Here is a 21,553-nt window from a genome sequence, read left to right as displayed (position 1 = left end):
AAAATAAAAGTACCTTCACTTGGTTTTATACAAGGATAACTTTAGTCTTTTCTTAGCTAATTTTACTCCCTCTTTCAATCTATATTTTTAATTAAACCCTCCCCAACTAGTGCAAAGAGCTTTCAAGAACTTGATTTTCCAATCTGTAAAAGCTTTGCCTATGTGTAATTGTGACAAAATGGCTTTGAAACTATGAATGTGCTGTACCTTAATATTTAGTTCTTTTGCCACAAGACTGGGATTGAGAGGCAAACGGCATTTGTTCTTCAAGAAAAATGACTGCACACGTTCCATACCGCTTTGCAAAGCAGCCTGCAGACACACACACACACAAAAAAAAAAAAAACTTCAGCTGATATTCTCCTAACTGGAGCATCTACAGAAAACTTCTGGACAAAGTTATCCTGAAATATACCATAACCAATGTTTTAACTCCTCAGTGTCAAAGGAATACCAAATATAAGTTCTAACTATTGTTTTGGCTATTAAAAAAAACACATATGCTTAGCAGTACAATACTAATATCACTTTTTGGTAAAATTTTCTGACCAAATCAGGTAATAGCATCCCACTCTACCAACCTGTAAACTTACATTCTTATCATATAGATACCCCATTCTTTTGCAGAAGGAGATCACTCTTCGGCACTAATAGCTTTAAATCTAAATCCAGCTTACTGTACACAAAAAGCATCCCTCTTCCTTAGCTTATCTCCTCACACAAATCTATGCTGCAGTTGACAACAAATTTGACAAAGACATTGACTTCTTTAAGTCATTAGCTTGCTACAATGCAGAGTGCAGCAGGTTTATAGTCTTCCTATATATATATCATTCGACTGAACTTAGACTAAAAAGGTAATTGAGTGGATTGAAGGTAAACTTCTTAAAGAATGTTAAAAATTTAATCTACACACCTGTCGACCCGATACACTTGTTTGCTTGACTTTTTCTGCTACCATTCCAAAAAGCTGAACCAGTCTGGTCTGCTTCTCCAGCTCTTCCCTCAGCCCTTTTCCACAGACTGAAAGAAAGGCTCCAAGAATTTGCTCGTATCTTACCCCGAACTTTGAATCATACAGTGTATCCTTAAGAAGCCTGAAATAACATATTTAAATTAAATTTTCATCAGGGAAATACTGTGAACAATGCAATAGTCAAACACAGAAATATTTCAGCTAATAGGTATTTTTTATATACATATATCTACAATCAGTATCTTGATTTAAAAGGCAAGAAGTTCGCGCCTCATAAAAGCACTGTTTCTTCATGGAAAAAAGCAGGATGTAGGTTTTGTCTCTTGTTCATCGGATATAACATTGTTATGAACTGTGCTATTAAGACAGCACTTTTTTCTGGAAATAGTACTCTTATAATTATCATACGTGAGCAACGAACAGAGAACATCTTACCAGTAAAGGTAGTGTGCTATTCGGATACTTCCCAATGCCCGCGCCAAAAGAAATTGGACAAGAGCACTGTCCAGGTAAGTTTCATACTTCAATGCCTAAATGCAAAGAAAATGCAATAAATGGGATATAGATTTACTTCTGGCTGAAGACAGATTTTATGACTGGCACAGTGATAGAAACACTACAAATCCAGAGGCCAGTCACAGAACAACTACCTACCTAAATTGTTTTCTACCCTATGCGATAATTAAGGTTATTAAGTATAGAGGCATGCAATTGCATTTCCATGACTAGTAGTCAGGGACTCCTTTGGATTTTCAAGAGCAAAAAATTCAAACTTCAGCATAAACAGTAAATCTTACCTGCACAAATTGAGGGAGGAAGTCTGCTAATTCATCATCACTTAATGTTTCTATCCAATTCATAGCTGTATTTCGCACTTCCTGATCAGCAAACCTAAGAAGTCATCACAAATCCACATTAAGTTTGTTCTGTTTCTGTAGGACTTACTTCCTTTTTTAAGATTAGCTAGATACAAAAGAATCAATATCAAGTCTGTAACAGCTCGATAAAGGACCTACAAGTTTCAGATGCTTCAAAGACATTACGTAAGATGCAAACACGTGTTTAAGACAAGCATACCAACCTCTCAAAATTTCAGTCTTGACAGCTTTCTATATACCTTGCTTTCTGTTACAAATTAGATTTCAGAATCCTAACCATAACTGTTAGTCTTTGACTACATGATTTGGTTAAGACTATGGAAATAAAGTTAGATATGAGAAATTTTATTTAGCTTATCTTCTACTGAAGGAAAGTCATTTGTGTGACACACACAGAACTTGACTTTGTTTTCTTACTTTGAATCAAGTAGTTCCAGTGCAGCTAAGGGTGATAAAGGAGGCCACTGCTGAAGTAATGAATATATTTCTGGAAGACTTGCCCAGTCCCAGTGAGGGGCACTAGCCAGTATTTTTGGTAAGCTATTAGTATGAGTATGACAATAATGTCTCTTCTCCCACAAAAATTCTTTATCTTCTTTTGACAGCCTGTAGACAAAAGCATTTTAGTTCATAATGCAAGTTACAGAACATTACCCACATATCCCCAGTGCTACTGGTCACAGTATACGTACAGATAAACTTGCACACAGAATAGAATGACATGTAAAATGACTATTTCCTCCATAAGTATCTAAAACAGGGGCAATACAAGACTCAAATGTTATGGAAACAGTTGTTCAAAGTTATAAATTTCAAAGGACAAGAATAGATTTTAGTGTAATCTGAAATAAACCAAAATGTTCATGCTAGTTCGGGGCAGATGACTAGGATAGCCTGCCAGAAATGCTTTCATGGCATATAAACAGCCACTGCTGAAATTGTCACTGCTCCTCGTAACAGAAGAAATACCAAACACGAATAGACATATACCACAGGCAGGCAGAGTAGCAATTTTCTAACAGGAGAATATTATGACACCAGCCATAGAAAACACAAGGGAATTTATTAAGTCAGCACCATTATTTTGCAGGTTTCATTCAATCTCGTTTAAATCTCCACAGGTCTTCAAAATACAGTAGAGGCACATTAAAGAAGCTTAAGGATAAATTAAAACTCCACACCCTAGCTGTAAAATTACCATGTACAAAAAGATCATAGCTTCAAAGAGGTGAACATACCCAATGGTGTTATCCTTAGAGAGAATGGCAAGGAGGCGTTCTTTCAATGGTTTTTCTAATGTTTCTATGGAATGTTGCACAGTAGTCTTTGCAGCCTGAGGAATTTTATATTCAATATCAAAAGCATGGGATGGGAAGTCAACCTAAAAAAAAAAAAAGTTCTTAAGAACAGTGCAGAAAGTTCCCCTTTCCAGCAGCATCAAGCATTTAGGCATCTGAACTCTTTAGTTCTACACATGTAACAGTTTTCAGGTATTACTTCCAGAGTATTTCCCACCCCCATCTCAATCATTCCACAGAACTGTGGTCCTTAACTGTATGACAACTGTGGTGTTGTACAAACCAGTAGTTGGAGTACTCCTTTGACATGAAATAAGGATGCTTAGAGCTTAGCCTAAACACAGAACTATTAAAAAACATACCCAGTGGTATCAACCAAACCATCAACATATTCTAGGACTTCTAAGCCATGCCTAACAAAGTATCTTCCCTTGGGAACAAAATTTGGACACTGAATTGAGAATGAGAGGCACTTATGTTCCATGAAGAAACTGGAATTGCTATTACTTGGTTCTAGACAACTCCCCTTTCAGCACACATTTCTACAGATTGCTTTTCAAAGGTCTTCTCTCTCCCAGTACTGATAGCATGTATTAGTAAGGCATTTCCAACGTCTCCAATTTCAACATAGTGATTCTACATCCTACTTGTATACATTTAACACAGCTTTCCATCCTTTGCCCTTAAAGGATGGCAATCACTATTCTATGCTGGCTTTCGTGTATGAGAAGATTTACACTCTCCCTAAAACAATCTATTACCACTCTTATATGAGTTAGTCACAACATTCACACAAAATGTAGTCAGGTTAAGTCAGAAGCATATATATAACCTGCAGTACTATTCTTTCCATATTTCCTTTCTTACTGGCCATCCCTGATGCATGATTTGGATGCGATGAGGTCCAGAGTTGCAAGAGCTTTGTCCCACAAGTTAGCAATCTGAGAGAAAAAACCATGTACAGGTATTAGTGTCACAATCTGTTTACTTCAATGGAGTATTAGTTATTAAAATAACATCAGCTTAAAAAGAGGGATCACATCCATCAAGCATCACTTCCATTTTTATCTTGCACTGGACATGTTTTATATTTTAAGTCCCTTAGAATGCTTGAACCTGCATACAGCTGTTAATGAAAAAGGCAAAGGAAAAATTTGGTGCTGACATGGTTGACCCAGCTAAATTAAGCGTTCCCAACTTCTTAAAGAAAAAAACAAATACTTTTTCCTCTGAGGAATAAACTAAACACTAGAACTTCCTTACCCTCTCAGAAGAAAGATAAAGGCATATGAATATTATAGAAATTATCGCTTGCCTGGACTTCCCACATTATGAGGTCCTGCTAGGGCATATCAGGTGACATTGATATTTGCCAATTTATTCCCAATGTTAGTAGTTTCCAACTGTAATGAGGCACAACTAAGGTATTTCATAAATCAAGAAGCATCCTAAGCACAGCAGACTTCTGTCCATCTTTAAAAATTAAAACAACATCTCTCAGAAAACTGCTCAATGGCCAAGCTTTCAGTATATTTCAAGAAATGGTTTAGTATTCATATGTTTTAAAGAACAGTTCTTTATTTATGTAAATACTGATTAACTGGGAGTTTGTGGTGCCAATAAAAATTACTAGATCACGCCACAAAGCATCACTGAACAGCTTGTTCTTTTTAGTAGTTTCCCAGTTTAATCTACTTGCTATAGCCTTCTGTCTCATCCACAAGCAAAGATATTTTAAGCCACTCCACACACACTTCATCAGCATGATTAGCATTTTGGAATATTCATCACCTAGTGATGAAAGTTTTAAGGAGCAGGAAAATGCAGGAACATTATCTGAGGAAAATTACAGTCGGCTTTTCATTCTTAGCGATATTAAGAAGTTTAACAGGATCTAGCAGCCATATTTGAAGAAAGATCAGTTCAAACTAGAAGTACTCTGGAAGTGTAACAGAATTAAACAGAATTTTTAATTTTTATTTTTTAAAGAAACCCAGCTCTGAATCAAAGGGAACCACTTCAGAATATCCTGTGATCTCTATTACTCGCACATGTTAATAGGCAAAATGAGCTATTTCTGCTATGAAACTACACATGTATTCTAAACGATACATGTGTTTTAGAACAGTATTTCCATTCTCTTGCTGGCTTATTTATTGCCACCCTATTAACAGGCTTAGAAATTTAAGAGTATTAAAGAAAATCAATCTATGCAAAAGGTAAGATACTTAATCAAATTTAATTCTCCACTTTTGCTGCTGTATGTATAAACTTAATGAAACATGCAGCATTGATTATTTTACAGCCCAGGCAAAGATGCCTTTGAAGAATAATAGTTCTTAGAAATACTGCAAACCTTGAATTAAAGGTATTTTAGTTACAAGATAGAGCCATCGTCATATTTAGCTCTACAAAAAGAACTGGATTAAGAGTTATTCTTTCCTATCTTAATACAGTTTCAAGGTAAAAGAGGCCCTCTTACCTAGTGATACAGAAGGATGGTACATTATTTACCTGCTGTCAGGGTTCAGTTCTCTTTTGCATTGCACTAGACACTATTCCTGCTAAATCCATCACTTGCTGCAAATACTTTCTTTTGTAAGTTGCATTCTCTATCACTGTAGCTCATGAATTGGCTGAGAAGTGGCTGTCTGCACTTCACGTGCTAAAATATACATGAATGCCAACTGAACTCTCTCTAGCCAATATGATATACCTTCAGAATTCATGAAATGCCACCCATCAAGACCACGCTCTCTCAGTGTAGAAGGGAGGCTTTCCGTTCAGCAGACAGTGACACCTGCAGATACTTTAACTGTGTATGACTTATGCAGCAACAGATCCAGGTCTGAATGTCAGTGAATTAATTCCTCAAAGAACCACTTGTGTTGTTGTTGTGCTTGCATCCTCAGCAGCTGCATACTTACAAAGTGTTGCTGCTACCATGATCTCTTTTGGCCTACATTACTATGGGCCACCCAACTGAATTTAATTGAAGGCATTACTTCCATAACAATACAATTGAAGATTCTTACCTTTGTTACTTCCTGCTACATTCAGCAGCAGAGAAGCAGTTTCTGTAGTTAGGTGTGCTAAACTTTATATAGAATAAATCACGTCAACAAACTTACCCATATTTTGGATACTTACCGCCTAAAATCAAAAAGAGGTAGAGAAACCTGGCCCAACATTTCTGGGCCCTTTCTCTGCTTATTTGAATCAGGAGAACTTCCACTACTTTGATTCAGAATTCCAAACAAAGTCAGACACAAGACTGATTCCAACGGCAGTTGTGAAATCTGGATGGGGAAAATTATTCTATAAAATAAAAGTATTAAAGTAAGTCAGACATAGAAGGAAAAACAATTATTAGTAAATTACAGGCTTGTCACTCATATAATCTGTTGCTGCCTTTGGCTTTCAAAAAGGCAATTAACACTGAAGGACAAATGCTTCCGTGCAATTATATTTCACTCCACTATCACCCACACCGATAGTTCATAAAAACTACTAAGTTACAATTCTGCACTGTAGATAGATTCAGAACAACCCTTTTTAATAGACAGTAAAACAACTCTCTTTAATTATTGTCTATTAAATCACATTCCTTGCTCAGAACTGCACAGTCCAGCATAACCAGTCTTCCCACTCTACTCACTACCAGGACACATACAATTCCATGTTAGCTGCCTCCTCATCTCTCAGATCTGACTGAAGAGGCAGCTGACAACAGTTTCCTGTCCCAATGTATTAATCCCTTAAGAACTACTGAAATTTAAATTCACCAGATGGTACAAACCCAGCACCCACACTGAAAGCAGCTGAGGAGCATACACCCCACTGGACAACTCAGATTGTTGTTCACGGTGTTTTCATTGCTTAAAGCGTTCTTTGATTTTCTGTAATTTTTTGAATTATATTTTGATGTGGTATCCCAGCACACTACTAAGCCAGTTACGATATAAAAGACCACAATTGGATTAAGCAGCTTATAAGCAGTCTGTTTAACATCTTTCACTGTAATACACTATCACTAGTCAGCAAAAGACCTGACAATTAATTCATTGCGATATCAGAAAAAAAAGTGGCCAGAGTACTCTCTGGAGGCATGTATTCCAGAACCTGAAACTTTCATTCCTGGCCTGAAATAATTTGTCACTGTAGACTTTTGGAGTATTCCTTGGAGTCCATCTCTGCCCTTTAAAAATAGTCAGGAAAAGAGAAATAAGGAAACATGGGAGCTCATCTGACACCTCGCTTATGACAGACTGCCTGGTAACTACAAAGTCAAAAAGAGTAACTTGTGTATAGATAATGAAAAATGTTTTTCCCTCTCAGTTATCACCTGCCACCCTCTTTCTCTGCATGCCCCTGCTTCTTCCTTTTCCACCCTTTTCCCCTGCCCCATAAAAAGAGACCTAACTTTAGTAGCTCGAACCAGACATTCTCGTATGCTATAGACACATACTCTAAGCACTTATGCATCTGATCTCTTTATAGAAACAATCCTAAATTAGATTTATTAATTAGATACGAAGCTGTTGTGACATATTTGGAACAAAAAACTATTCAGCATTAATGTCGATAAAAGTCAGCTGCTTTTCCTCCCCATTTAGATAATCTGAGCGCTGCTTAAAAGCGAGCTTTATTCATCCTCCTTTAAGCAGTGCAAGCTGTTCCCATTACAAAGAATGCTATGACCTTCCCAACTCATTATAGTTGTATACTATAAATAAATTAGGACAGGGCGCTTGTCCAGAATTTCCATTCCCAGCTTTAAAATGCAGGGCAAAATAGCATTCAGAATATTTCTGATTTTGCTCTCAGGTCTCACACGTAGTTCTTTCAACGCTTCGGAAGCAAGAGCTGATTCAATTAGTGTACTCAGCAGCCAGCTAGGCAGGTATTAGCTAAAACAAAGTATTTTGCGGAGGGGGTGGTGGTGGTTAGCATTCTAAAATCACTTACAGTTCATCCCATTTAATCAAGTAGAAGAAGTTCTTGTATGTGCCAACCTTCTTGGACTGAACAGGTTTGAACAGATCTTTCCCATTATGCGTCAGAGAACAAATCAAGTAGTATTTTTCATAACTGGACAAGGAAAAGAAAGTAAAGTGAACAAGAAGTAACCCCGCAAAATAAAAAAGGATGAATTTTACAGCTAATGAATTACTTACTTTGCTACCCAACCAGGACAAATTCCATGTGCAGCAAACACTGTGAACTGGAGATGTTCCGTGGCAGTCCATGCTTCCTTAGTATTCTTATCTTTCGGGGAAATCGCTGCCGAACTGCTGCTACACGAATTCATGTGGAGTTGCAGAAGGGCCTCAACTGCTCTTGTTAACTGGTCTATACTCACTTTCAGAGGGCTTTCAGGCTGCAGTGAACCTAATTTATAAGTTACCTTTAAAGTGTGTCTGCCTAAAATAACCACCTCAGAGCAATTTTAAAATAAAATTGAAGAACTTTACTCACCAGATGAACTCTTGCTGGGGTCATCGCCACATTTTAAGGATACCTACACAGTAAGTTAGAGTATATTTCAGTAACAAGAAACCTATACTCATTTTCCATTGCCCTTAAAAACTATCTTCTCCAGAAATGACAAAACATCTAAATTAGGGCCATACCTGGGTTTATGCACCATACCTTTTATTCAATTAAAGTTCCTCAAGAGTTAACAGGCAGTGTCAAAATTTCCAAATCATGTAGTAACTACTAACTAAGTTCAAAAGCTTACGTTTGGTCAAGTCACAACTATCCTGACACCCTTTAGGAACTTTTAAAAGACAAGCTACGTTGGAATATTGCTGAGGATACTCTATCTTCCCCGAGGAAAGAGAAAACTCGGGGCTGTTACAATTGAAAGCAGAAGCTGGTAGCTCCATTACCAACAATTTAACAGCTGGTTTGTGGCATTTGTTAAGGCACCTTTGCAGGCATAGTTACCATAAATTTTCTGCATTTTAAAAGAAAAAAGTTAACCCGAGGAAATCGAGGAGTAAGTACTGCCACCATCTGCTGTGTCTGCTTCTTGGTCTGCTGAAATGGAAGTCTAAACACGATACGGTATCACAGCAATGTCTAGTCTCTGCAAGGACACTGCTGTAGTCTACAGGTGACAAAGAAGTTATGGGAACTTACTCCCTTCAAATAAGAAAGGATTTCATGCCAAACTCAACTTTGATAAAACAGAAACTTTTAATGAAAACTAAGTTGGTGATTTAAAAGCAAAATGTAAGGAATTCCTTGACTTGCAGAATGAAAGCTCTCCTTACACCTTCTGTGGAGGGGTGTCAGGTAAGGGGATCGCATCTTCCCCCCCCCCCCCAGAAGAACTGCCATGTCTCCACCATACTTGAAGTAATCCAAGTACTTTGGATGGCCGGGTGCCAAACACTGGTGGAACAGCGCTACAGATGTAATTTTCTACTTGAGAATCTACTATTTTCTTTTACATTTTTGGCCAGTACATTGAACCACAAACCAATCACTAAAGAAAAAACACACACAAACAGTATCTTACAAAAGGTTTAGATAGGTTTCTGAAAGCAATCCTTCATATTCATTGCCATTCACCCAATTTTCATCACAAGAAAATTGAAGGTTTTTACTGATAAAGAGATACTTTTTTCAGCATTTCTTTTAGAAGTTATTTTTACAATGCAGTCTAATTATTTGCAGGGCTTTCTCCTATCAAAAAAAAACAAACACTGGAGAAATACATGTTGTATTTCCCTAAGCTTTTACACCAATTCCCTGTATTCGTCTGCAAGAATTTTAGTGCTGGTGACAGCTATATTTACTCAGACTGTGCATTTTGCAAAATTTCAGCTCAGTGTTCCAAATATATCACTACACTGATGAAGCCAAAAAAAGCAAAAAGTACAGCACAGGAATCACCACTCTCTCTAATTCGACAGCAAGACAACAGAAATGGCATTACAAGACTATTTAGCTTTTTTATTTGCATACTTTTTGCTTTAATGGCTTTTTGACAAAGTGATGCGAGGCCAATTCTGCTCAGATTACCTGCTCATGGTAAGGCAGTTTTAGCAAATTCTGCACTACTGGAGAAATTATATTTTTGTCCACATGTTCAGGAATCCAGGAACATGGACTGCTAGAATTTTAAAACGTTGTTACTATTCATATAAATGCTGCACAAAAAATACAACATGTGAATTCCTCATCTAAGCGTAGCTGCATTGATTTCAGAGAGCGTGAGCTAGCTGTCAGTTTCCCTGGTCAGATTTAACAGCATCTGCTGTGACTTCAAAACCAGCTTAACGTTGCTGTTTGGAACAAGAAAGGATTCCAAGACCAAGCGATTAATGCATTAATAGCAAATTGTTAAAATAAATTGAGGTTACCAAGTAAAATAAAACAAAATGTTAATAAAAACCATAGCCCTGACTGAACTGTTGTCAATATTTGCAGCTACTGAAGACCATGACATAATATTCATTGCTGTTACAAAGCATACCTCAGAACGCAACTTATAGTGTTAAAGTTTACCTCGGTGTTTTTAGTCCTTGGAAGATTAACAGCCCTCCTTAGCTTCTTTACAGATTCCGTTATTGCAGGAGTCTCTACACCATCCAATGTAGAACAGATTTTTCTGACAGTCTTAATTAATTGATCTACTGCTTTATGCTGGTTCTAATAAGGAATGTATGAAAGAACAGATTGATCTGATCACAATTGTTCAGCCCAGGGTTTCTTCAAACTTTTATTTTTTAGAACGAATTGCCAAGACAATTTTATTATGAGACCCACATCTCAATTACATAAAGCTACAATGTAACAACGTGATTAAACAAACAGCCTCAGTACTGAGAATTTTCTTGTAGCTCAGTTACCAATGCCATAAAACCAGGACTAGCACAGATTCTAGCGTGGTGTCCCCAGAAACATGAGGTTTCCAATAATTTTTCCATTAAGTTCTAAGCAGCTAAGTATTGTCTAATGAGATACTAAGCTCAAATTCCCACATGATGTTTTAAAAAAAGCATACTTTATTCAATTAGCGTGACGAAGCAATCACGCTAAAGCAGCAGTTTTTCAATTTCAGCCCTCTTCAACACGTAGATTCAAGATACACTACAGTATAGCTTCCATAATGGAACATTTCTCTTTTTAACCTCACTTTAACATATTGCTTGAAAAATGTTTGTTACAACTGTTGCCTTGCATATTACAAAGCTTAAATAGTTCTTACAGATAAAGCAATTGCAAACTGCCATTTTGGAGAAGGAAAGGAAGGGAGATTGCACACTTATGTGGAATCTCCTAATATTGCTTTCCTCCTCTTCAGAGAGAAGAAAAAAAAACATCTAATTTAAATCCAAAGAATCTTAGATTTTCTTTTAATATAAGCAAAGTTCTCAAAATATCATCTCTTTACTTTTAAAAGGCTTAAGGTATAGGGACCTTTCACAATCACTTGTGAGCAGTTAGAGTAGGAGGAATTAGTATAATACTCTCTTAAAATGTAAACTGTTTCCCTATACCCCCCCCCACTCTCTCTCTCCTCCAACATGCAAATGGATAGCAAAGAAGCAAAGAAGCCATTAGAATTAAAATATATATATATATATATATATATAAAAAGGACTGCCAGTTACTTGGCAACAATTAACTTCATCCTAGTTTGAAAATTACCATAAAAGTTGGAAGACATTGTAAATATTTAAGCCTACTTTGAAACTAACACTTTGAAGGTAACAGCTGCTTGGCATATGAAAAGCAAAGTCTCCACTGTTATCTACCTCAGAGGCTCTCAAACTAATAAAAATAAAGTAGCTAACTTCTAAGATGTCCACAGATGTGAAATCAAAGGCTAAATACAAGTGATTTGCAGATTACTTCACTTTCACCCTGCTTTACTTTGCTTAGCAAGCTTCAGCTACTGAATTGAATACGTACATAAATTCGCTTCAGGAAGTATTAAAATTAAATGCAGTAACTGCTGATACTTGGACCTAGTCATCACCTACAAGATCCATCTCCCACCTTCAAAAACACTCTGTGGTTAGAATAGAACCCAAGTCTGAATCGTGATGTTTTGCATTCCTCATCTCAGCCTGTGAAATTGCAGTTAAACAACCAAGCTGAGGCAGCTGCAAGAGCAAAGCAACAAAAACACCACCATCTGAAGGAGCACTAATATCTCATTATTCTACAACAAAACTGTGTTCAAAACTGCCCCTGAAAACGTGGTGAAACACCAGAGGCATTAGAAAATCTTAAGATTGAATGGCGTTAAGGGGATATGTAAATAGCAGACAAAAGCTTGTTGAGACCTGCAGTCCTGGAATGGCAATAAAACAGATTTCATCACAATGTTTTGCATTTCCACCAAGGCACTCATTCCTTATAGAAACTGTTTAAGAAACATACTTCTTAAAGAAGTTATCTAAGGTTTCAGTCTCCAAGTTAAACTACTCTCAGGAGTTAAACTAAGACAGTCCTTCCAGAAATGAGCAAAGTAGGTTATCATCTTCAGCTACCTTTTGCATTTGGGAAATTACTCCAAATTATTTCACATCAACTTGTTTTAGGTTATTTGTGATGCAGTGAAATAGCCACTGATTTTGACATTGCATTTTAAATGAACTCAATAGCACAGAATAAGAGAGTTTTATGTGAAGCATAACCAACTTTGCAGTTCCATAAAAGCTTCACTTCTAACTCCCATTGTGCACAAGTATTACTGCTAACTTGTGTAAAGTTTTATGTAACCAATATATCCTTCATGAATAACAACTGACAGTCAAGATTCAGACCTTTTTCCCTAAATTAATCTCTTCCAGCATTTTTGAGGAGAAGGTTTTGCATTCCAGGACTTGGAAGACACATTGATAGTTATGATGATTAAGTAATGATTACTTTGCAAGAAAAGCTAGCAAGAAAACTGAAAAGCAATGCAAAAATCCACGATTCCTAATTTCATCTGACAGCTTGTTCAGGTCTTTAGTTTCCCCAAGACAAGAAAGTCTACTTCCTCCAACTATCTTATCTGTAAATGTTCTCGTGCTACTTTTGGTTCAGCAGTAATTTACAATGAACTTACCTCATTTTTAAGAGCGATTTCAATTTGCTTATGATAGACCTCAAGAAGCTCTTCAATAGAACACCTGCAAAAAATAGTAATTGTTGAATGCCACTGCAAGAGCGTAACATAACCTCAAGACAGAAATTCAGCAGTACACTTGGTAATGAAAAACACACATAATATTACCTTATAATAGGTTCTCTGAAAGGCTTTTCTACCTTGTAGAGGTGTTTGGTTAGGTGTATGGGTGTTCTGTCATCTTCTTCCTGCAGTAAGATATTAGATATTCAGTCCAGTTCCCAACTTCCTACAATTTCTAATACTGTTTTAGAAATCTCATTACTAATACCTGTGGAAGGACCAAAGTGGTCTCTCAAAGACAATCAAGACAATTTCTTCTCAAAGAAATAACTAACTGGTAGCCTACAAAAGGTGTACGCATTGACAGGGGGGGAAAGTGGATAAACAGCGGCGGAGTGCCTAACTCCCCAAGTATCAAGTACTCTTTGTTCCCTCTTTGATGGCCAGATCCCTATCTAATTGAACTCAAAAACTGTCCTCAACTTGGATTTAATGCTGAAGTTTGCCACTTCTCTGTCAGGCCTCAAGCTTAGTCCAAATGCTCATGCACGTTTTCCAGTTACAATACTTGGCCTCAATAACAGACATTATCGATATTCGGGGTATTTCACATACTCTTAGTACAGGAGAATGCAATTTCCAACACCATGCAGATTAACTGATTAAACAAGGAAGTTACACCTCAGATCCATCAACTCTGACACAAACTCCCGTACCCTTGAAGGTTTATATTGCTGCTGCATTTTAGGAGGTACTTACTGTTCGTGCCAAACCTCTGCATATTACGCTGTGAGTCACGAGCTGCAGTTTAATTTCTGTATCCCATTTCCGACAGTTCTGAATATATTCATGGCTTCCTACACAGTGCTTACTGTTAAATAAACGAAAGCTATAGTTATTTACACCAAAAATATTCCGTGTTTTTCAGGGAACTGACATGGAGTATTTAAGGCCATCTGTTGGGCTCACAGTAAGAAAATGATAAATCAATCTCCACATCACACTTCTTGATACAGATTTCACTTCTGTGGAAGTTCTAGTATACTACTACAGAGAGCTACATTTTTGCTAAACGTCTTAACTACTATGGTTAACAGTGAAAGCAAATATTCTAATCCAGAAAACCAATGGGGATTTGCGAGCCATTAGTTTTGAAAGAATTCAGATTATTTCAGATTAGAAATTGTCAGCAGATTTTTCTTCCCTGCCTGTTGGCATTTAAAGAGCAGCTGAAAACTGTAACATTCACCTAGAGAAAAGATCTAGAAATCTGCATCTGAAAAAAAACCTGCATTCAACACAACAGATGGCAGATTAGAATAGACTTCTAGGAAGCTGTTAAGAACCTAATTTGCTGTATCCCACAGCAACTCTAAGGACTTCTGATCTTTGCGCAAAACATGCATCTTCTACATTTTGAAGATTTCTGCTCTCACACATTTAATCATTAAAAATATACTTGCCAATAACTGTGCCATGAAAAAGTACAAAGTTAAACATTAATGAAAAAGAGTTTGCTTACTTCTGTAAAACTTCTTCTTGGCCACAGACTTTCAGGATATAGCTGCCAATGTCCACTTCACTCAAGTCATCATGCACCCAGCAAAGTGCCTGCATTATTATAAGCTCAACAGGGGAACTCACTGTTCAAAGAAATTACATCTACAAGTTAAATATAGGTGTACTGCAAATGAATTTAAGCATAGTTCACTAAAATGTTGTAGTTGTTCTTTATTTAAATTCATTTTTATACTCATAGAAGACTTATGCTTTTATAATCTCCTAAATTTCATTGTTTGAGATCTTCATGTTTTGCTGCAATCAAAGGTATATTCTAAAGCCTGCCAGAAATGAATCAATCCTATTTAAATTATGATACCGTGCAGTCACTTGACTAAAACCAGCTAATTTGCAACATGCTTTGCAGGAGTTTTTATATGAGAAAAGTGTGTTATTTTATTAATAAGATGGTCTTACTCAGCAAGTACTTCACACAATTAAGTGAAGCCAAAGCTTACTGAAATTTAGAAATCATGATCTTAAAAGTTGAAGACAGAACTTTCCTATTTGTTCTGCTTTTGAGGAAATGGACATCAGCTGTAGCAGAGGCAAATCCTACTGACAGCTTTCCCTTTTCACCTGTCTAAGGCAGGTTCCACATTGTACAGATCAGATCTCAGGAAGCATCACCAAGCTTTTGCAAATGGCAACTCTTAACTACCAATGCTTTTATACCAGGTGTCAGATGCTGTTTCGGAAGTAGTCTTTCCTTTCCACCCAGCAAATGCAGAGCAAAAGAAATAATCTCAACCCTCACATTCATTCCCTTACAGCCACCGACTGTAATTCAGGAAAAAAAAGTTGCATGTTTTAACACGGAAGGTTTCAGTACAAAATGCTCCCTGCACCTCCCTACCTACTTTCTGATCATCTTTAAATCATCTGCCAACAATACTAAATGCTCCTATATTCCCTAAAAACACTATATAAAAGCTATTTATTTTTTCAGCAGGACACTTAGTGGTTTTTTGTTGTTTAGCAGTAGCAGTTATTTTATCACCAAGAGCTACCAGAAGCTAATGGCATCCATGGTTCCAGCCTCAATACAGGCAGGCCGTGCAGTGTTGGCTGCATAGAGAATATGAATTTTTGTACACGGCATACCTAAAAGTTCCGTTCCAAGATAATATGCTTGGTTACCCATGAACCGAGCTAGTTGCAGCACAACAAGCTAGTATTACTCTAGTATTTATGTTCATAAGTACGTATTGAACTTGCACGACAGCTAGAATAATTTCAGTATTTATTCTCATTTCCCAACTGCAATTTGTCTGAATTTTCAGATAACCTGAAATAGCTTTATTCCAGCATTCTAGCATACATTTCAATAAAAACTTGATGAAAGTTAAGAGCTCATTTCCACTCTGCCTGCCCCTCCAAATTACCATGAAGTGGGTAATTTGCTTTGTTAGGTCAAACACTAGAAAAGCTGGGTTTAATATTCCCAGTTTTGGATAGAACTGCGCTCCTGTTTGGCTGTTTTACTTTGTTTTTTTTAAAAAAAATGATTCATTTTGTCAGCTTCTGAGTATCTTCTGATGGATGGAGGCAGTAACCCACATTTAGGTTCTTACTTCAGTTACCTTTTTCACATTCCCCACAAACAATCCACGCACCTGAGACCCAGGGATTATTAAAACTGAAAGCCACTGGCCTAGACTGGGTGTGCAGTCTCAGCCCACCATTCTAAGCCTTACAAGCAAGTTCCAGTTCAAAAAGTAGAAATGTACCATCGCATGTAAAAGTTACTGGTTGCTGGAATCCTTGGATTTCTATAGAAACCTTGATACTGGCACTCTCCCCACTTATGTTTCTTTGCAGCATGATTGGACTCAGCACAAAGCCTGGATTTGTTTGCTGATCAGCATATGGAAACTTGGTCCTCAATCTGTAAATAGAAAAGGTTTATGAAGCATCGCAATGCTAAGTTTATGACTAAAGCAAAAGAACATTGTAATAACCCCAAGCCACAGCAGTAAAGAATGCCTATTGCTCTTACCTAAACTGTATATACAAAAACATTTAATTTTTCTCCTGTCAACAGAACGTTGCCCACAATAATTATATGTCGGTAGTTAGAGGGAAAAAAAATAGGTTTTAATTAGGCAGGCTTTTCATATAGCTTAAAATACTTAATAGGTCAACGCTTACAGGATATACCCAGGTTCTGTAGAAGCTTAGCTCTAAAACAGTTCTGAAAAAGCTAATCCACAACATTTGCCTAAAACTGAGTTAAAAAAAAAAAAAAAAAAAAAAAAGGGTAATTTCTTTCGTGTACAAAAGACCACAAAAACTCTTTATATGTTAAATTTGTGGAACTCTAGATACTACTCAGAAGTTCAGATTAAACTGTGGAATACGATGAAGAGGCTTAAATTAGGGGAAAGGCTGTTCTTTAGGACACAAACAACATAAAACATGTTCACCTAGGAATGAATAGACAGTACAGTGATAACTGCTTTTTATCTTCCTTGGTATCTTATTTAAGAAATTCCATTACCCCATCAAAGCAGGAACAAGTTTAGGGTTTGTATTTGTTTTTGTCAGATTTTTCTTACAGAGCTCCACTTGTGGAAGAAAAAAAAAAAAGAAAAAAAAAGGAGTATTTAAGATTTGGAAAGCCTTTTGAGTATTAGGATTTGCTGAGGTATATCAGTAAAGAAAAAAAATGAGTTCTTTCCAAATAACTTACATTGAAAAACAGTAATATAGAAGAAGGATATAAAGATATATGCAGATACAAAAAAAATATTTTGAGAGTGAAAATAAGTATTACAAACACAAGGAAAAAAATGAGAGGAAAATCTACAGCTGTAGAAGGTCATAGGACCAAAAGAATAAAAAGGAGACAAGATCACTCAGAAAACCTCACCCTACTGAACACCTTAAGAATTTTGTTGCATTTTTGAAAACCATGCTAAAAACAGGAAAAACTGGAACAAGCAAAGGGAAAAAAACACATACCAAAAACTTGCCTCATCAAGCAAAAATAACCCCAAAACCTAGGTCTGGCCCTGCCAAACTGAAAACTTCTGATTGAATTTGATTTTTCCAACACAAAAGTAGTAATGATTTATTTAACTTCTTTTTCTTCTTCTGAAAGTTAATTTAATTTCAGCAAGTTCTTACTTCATAACTGTTTGAGAAAAAGCCAACAGTTCTTGATTCTGCCCTTCAATTTCTTGGAGAAGTGCATTTTCTGTCAGCAAGCCAGTGGTCCCATTGTCTTTCTGCAACCCAAAGAAAATACAGTATTTAAATAACTGCAAACACACTCCTAGAGCCTACAAAGTCACATGTAGCAGACAGAATTTCAGGTATCTGGGGTTTATTATTAGTTTTGTCTATTTACATAGTGAGAAAAACTGCATCATTACCAAGTTGCAAAGCAAAGATTCACTGAACCCAAGAGTTCCTTACAGAAAGAAATTGGTTTATGTGACAGTATCAATACGAGTTAAGAAGAAGTTGCAAGCAAAACAGCTCCTGAGCTCTCAGCAGTGACTACAAAGTATCTCACAGGGAATTAACCAGTTGAAATAGTGAGTAAGTACTTAAGCAGTACATGGGTTATTTATTGTGAGCTGACAAAATGAGCTTAGCATCTCATGTCATTAGGCCATAGCAGGTACCTGACAGAGTCGCATCAGACAGAAAAGGGCTCATACCTGGACCACCCGAAGCTACTTTTTATTTTAGCACCAGGTTTTGCTCAACAAATTGATGTTTAGGTATTACAGCATTCCCTTAAACAGGATAATACACACAACCAACGGGTATGATCTGAACTGCGTTTCAGTCTGGTTATTCCAGCTGAAATGTTGGGTTCATGAACACCGATGGGTTCAAAAGGCTAAATTCGGGGTGAGGGGGCATTAGCCAGACTGCAGCAAGCGGTAAGGGCAGGAGAGCCACAAAGCCTGGAAAGAGGTTCAGGAGCAGGCCTTAAGTTTAGAAAGCTTCATCTTAATGTCGTGGATGAGTTCTAGCACACAGAAATAACTTCTGGCCAACTGGGTAAGGCCGGCTGAGGAACCTGGGCTATTGTTTCCAGCACATGTATCCTTTCTGCAATTACACAATAACAACACAAAGCCCCACAAGGAAACAGGAAGCTAACACACCAAGCGAAAGGTAAACACCCTTGATAAAGAGTCAAGGAACTGCTGGGCGGAACTCAGCACAAAGCTGCCTAGTTTCAAATCCAGAAGCTGCCATAGGAGCCGTACGTTTTCTGTTACAAGCGTTAAATTGTCTGTGAGAAGTGAAGTGATACTGCAAGGAAGCACCCAGAGCACTGGACAACTCACAGCACAGTACAAAAGCACTACACAAGGAGATGCCTTAAAAAAAGGAAATTCAAACAATGAGCAAAGAAAAAAAAGGTTCATTTGGTTATCCTTGGCTCACCGCAGGGGCACAAGTGGACGAGGAGAAAGATCTAAAGTTATCACAGGCAGGCGTTGTTGGGAAGTACCTCCTCCTTCACCTTTAAGAACATTCAATACCCACTTGCTTCTTTACTTCAATTTCAGTACTCGATTTTGATCATTTTCTTGGAACATAATTTCAGGAGGACAAGCCTTGATAAACTACGAAATCTGTTAAAACCCACCGAAGTCACGAGGTGGGTGACTAAGTTCTTGGGCTACCTGCAGGATGTGAATTTCTTTCCCTTCCAGATGAGCGAATTTCCGAGGTGCAAAAGCTATCAGTCAACCAGGAAGTAACTTGTAAGGTAGGACTTTAGGCCAAGCTAAACAAATAGCTACCTGACAAAGAGGCCTCTTATCAGCACAGCCTGCAAAAATAGAAGTGCTCTGCAAATACAGTTTCTCTTAACACTCAAAAAAATCCCACCACAAGTCAAATTAAGGTAGATCCCACAAGTACACAAAGCTTAAAGGCTCTGTGGAGAGGAACGGTAGAGAAGACAACCTCTAGACTAGGACAAAACGCCTCTGCTTTCAGAAAGGAGAGAGATGAACACTGAAGCATTTAAAGGGCAAATAGCAAATACATAAATACTTCATCAATACAAAGCCAAACTCAAGTCCTTCTATTGGTTCAAGATATTAAGTACATGATGGAATCAAAATATATGACTAGAAATTTTGACTAGTAGATTTGATTACAGGAGCAGTGAAACTATGAGGTGATGCAAGAAAAAAGTGATTCAGGCCAGTCAGGATACAGGACTTCAGAAAATGCTTTGAAGAAAATACGTATCTGGAAGAAATGGGTTAAAATACAAGAGAATTGCCAAAACTAGGGGCTATCTAGAGAGCTCGGCTTCATACTATACCAGATGGAAAGTTATTTAAACTAGAAAAAGTGAGGATGCACAGGACAAGCAAAAGCAACAGGTTACGTGGAAAGGATATCAACTCGAGGGGCTTGTCATTAAACAAGAGACAGAAACAGCCCTGCTGGTAATTTACAGCTTTGTTCGCCAGCCACCGTTGTAATACAGTCTAGAACTGGAATATTAGACCACAGCGTTGGCTTAACAAGATTGAGGTGCGTTAGCTGACCACAGGATCAATACATGCTCACGTGATGCCGTCATGAATAAAGAAAACGCGATAAATATATGAAGCAGGACGCCTCTCCCAGTGATGAGAGTTTATGAATGCCACTGTACAAGGCATTAAAGTACATGTGCTCTCATACAGAGAATTAAAATTCCCATCAACCGTTTTCAAAAAGAAAAATAAATAAATAAATAAAAACAGGAAAGAAGCTACCACAAAGGAGATTGCAATGAAAGCTGTCAGAAATTTCTTATCATGCATCGAGGGGCAAGGGTTGACACCAAAATGGATCTTCACCTCAAGTCGCTGCTGTTCCACCCTGTTAAGAAGACAATTTGCTAGGAACTAGTTATAAATGTATTTCTGATGAAAATCAGATGACTAAAAAACAGTGAGGGCTTGGAACAGCCTTTACACCAGAAGTAGCAGGAGGAAAATACAACACACGAAGGCAGAGTTGGAGAATTTGCCGAGCTGGATAATGTTTGCAACCGGCATGGGATTGGACCTGATGAACAGGGAAGACCCTTTTACATCCTGCTTTCCTGAAAGAATTTATGGAAAATGGAATTGGTAGAAAGAAAGATTTCATTCAGCAACGATCACTCCGATATTACTTCCTACAGACAGCGCCTCAGAAGCACCGAGCCGATATCATCTAGCCGGTCTGGGCAGAAGTTACATGACAACACCTGAACATCCCTGGAAGAAGGACAAACCCACCCCTGGCCAACAGGACGAACTGCAGAAGCAAACCGCTGCAGAGCCCAAGGCCTCCTGCCTCTCCAAACCAACACCAGGCATCACTCAGCTCAGACCTACCTCCTTAACACTGAGGGGGGACGCAAAAAAAACACAGACAAACTTAAGACCTGAGATCTTCACACACATCATTTTAAAAATGTGATTGTAGGGAAAGAAAAAGAAATGTAAAGGCTTAGTTTTTTCTTCATTATTTTTTTTCCTTTCTCCACTGGCTTTCTATTAGACTTCTGCCAGAACGCTGACAACTAGCCCAGAAAAACAGGAAATACTCCAAGTCAGCAGCCAGCAATTTCACCTCAATGGAAAGTCAGACATGAAGCTTCGGCCCAGTGGATATTCCTTTTCCTGGGGGGAAGAAATGGCCCAGTTTGGGGGGGTGGGTGGGAAATAAAGGAGCAATT

At 37.6% G+C, this 21,553-nt stretch overlaps 1 protein-coding gene across 3 annotated transcripts in view; it reads right to left on the bottom strand.

The window, feature by feature from the left end:
* Positions 1 to 21,553, bottom strand: part of PIK3C2A (phosphatidylinositol-4-phosphate 3-kinase catalytic subunit type 2 alpha) — a 47,864-nt gene that overhangs the window by 12,857 nt on the left and 13,454 nt on the right. For all 3 annotated transcript variants that reach the window (XM_035327788.1, XM_035327789.1, XM_035327790.1), the window contains exons 3-20: positions 17,983 to 18,083; positions 16,584 to 16,741; positions 14,816 to 14,936; positions 14,053 to 14,164; positions 13,399 to 13,478; positions 13,231 to 13,294; positions 10,674 to 10,817; positions 8,631 to 8,673; positions 8,330 to 8,543; positions 8,121 to 8,243; positions 6,303 to 6,470; positions 3,985 to 4,093; positions 3,093 to 3,235; positions 2,272 to 2,460; positions 1,774 to 1,867; positions 1,412 to 1,506; positions 917 to 1,097; positions 208 to 312 (exon numbers count right to left, since the gene is read on the bottom strand). In XM_035327788.1, the coding sequence (XP_035183679.1) occupies positions 208 to 312; positions 917 to 1,097; positions 1,412 to 1,506; positions 1,774 to 1,867; positions 2,272 to 2,460; positions 3,093 to 3,235; positions 3,985 to 4,093; positions 6,303 to 6,470; positions 8,121 to 8,243; positions 8,330 to 8,543; positions 8,631 to 8,673; positions 10,674 to 10,817; positions 13,231 to 13,294; positions 13,399 to 13,478; positions 14,053 to 14,164; positions 14,816 to 14,936; positions 16,584 to 16,741; positions 17,983 to 18,083 (2,244 nt within the window). The remainder of the gene's footprint in view (positions 1 to 207; positions 313 to 916; positions 1,098 to 1,411; positions 1,507 to 1,773; positions 1,868 to 2,271; positions 2,461 to 3,092; positions 3,236 to 3,984; positions 4,094 to 6,302; positions 6,471 to 8,120; positions 8,244 to 8,329; positions 8,544 to 8,630; positions 8,674 to 10,673; positions 10,818 to 13,230; positions 13,295 to 13,398; positions 13,479 to 14,052; positions 14,165 to 14,815; positions 14,937 to 16,583; positions 16,742 to 17,982; positions 18,084 to 21,553) is intronic.

This window comes from Oxyura jamaicensis, chromosome 5, assembly GCF_011077185.1.
Source record: "Oxyura jamaicensis isolate SHBP4307 breed ruddy duck chromosome 5, BPBGC_Ojam_1.0, whole genome shotgun sequence".
Lineage (NCBI taxonomy): Eukaryota > Metazoa > Chordata > Aves > Anseriformes > Anatidae > Oxyura > Oxyura jamaicensis.
Note: the sequence above shows the minus strand (reverse complement) of the source record. Positions and strands in the feature narration are given on the sequence as shown.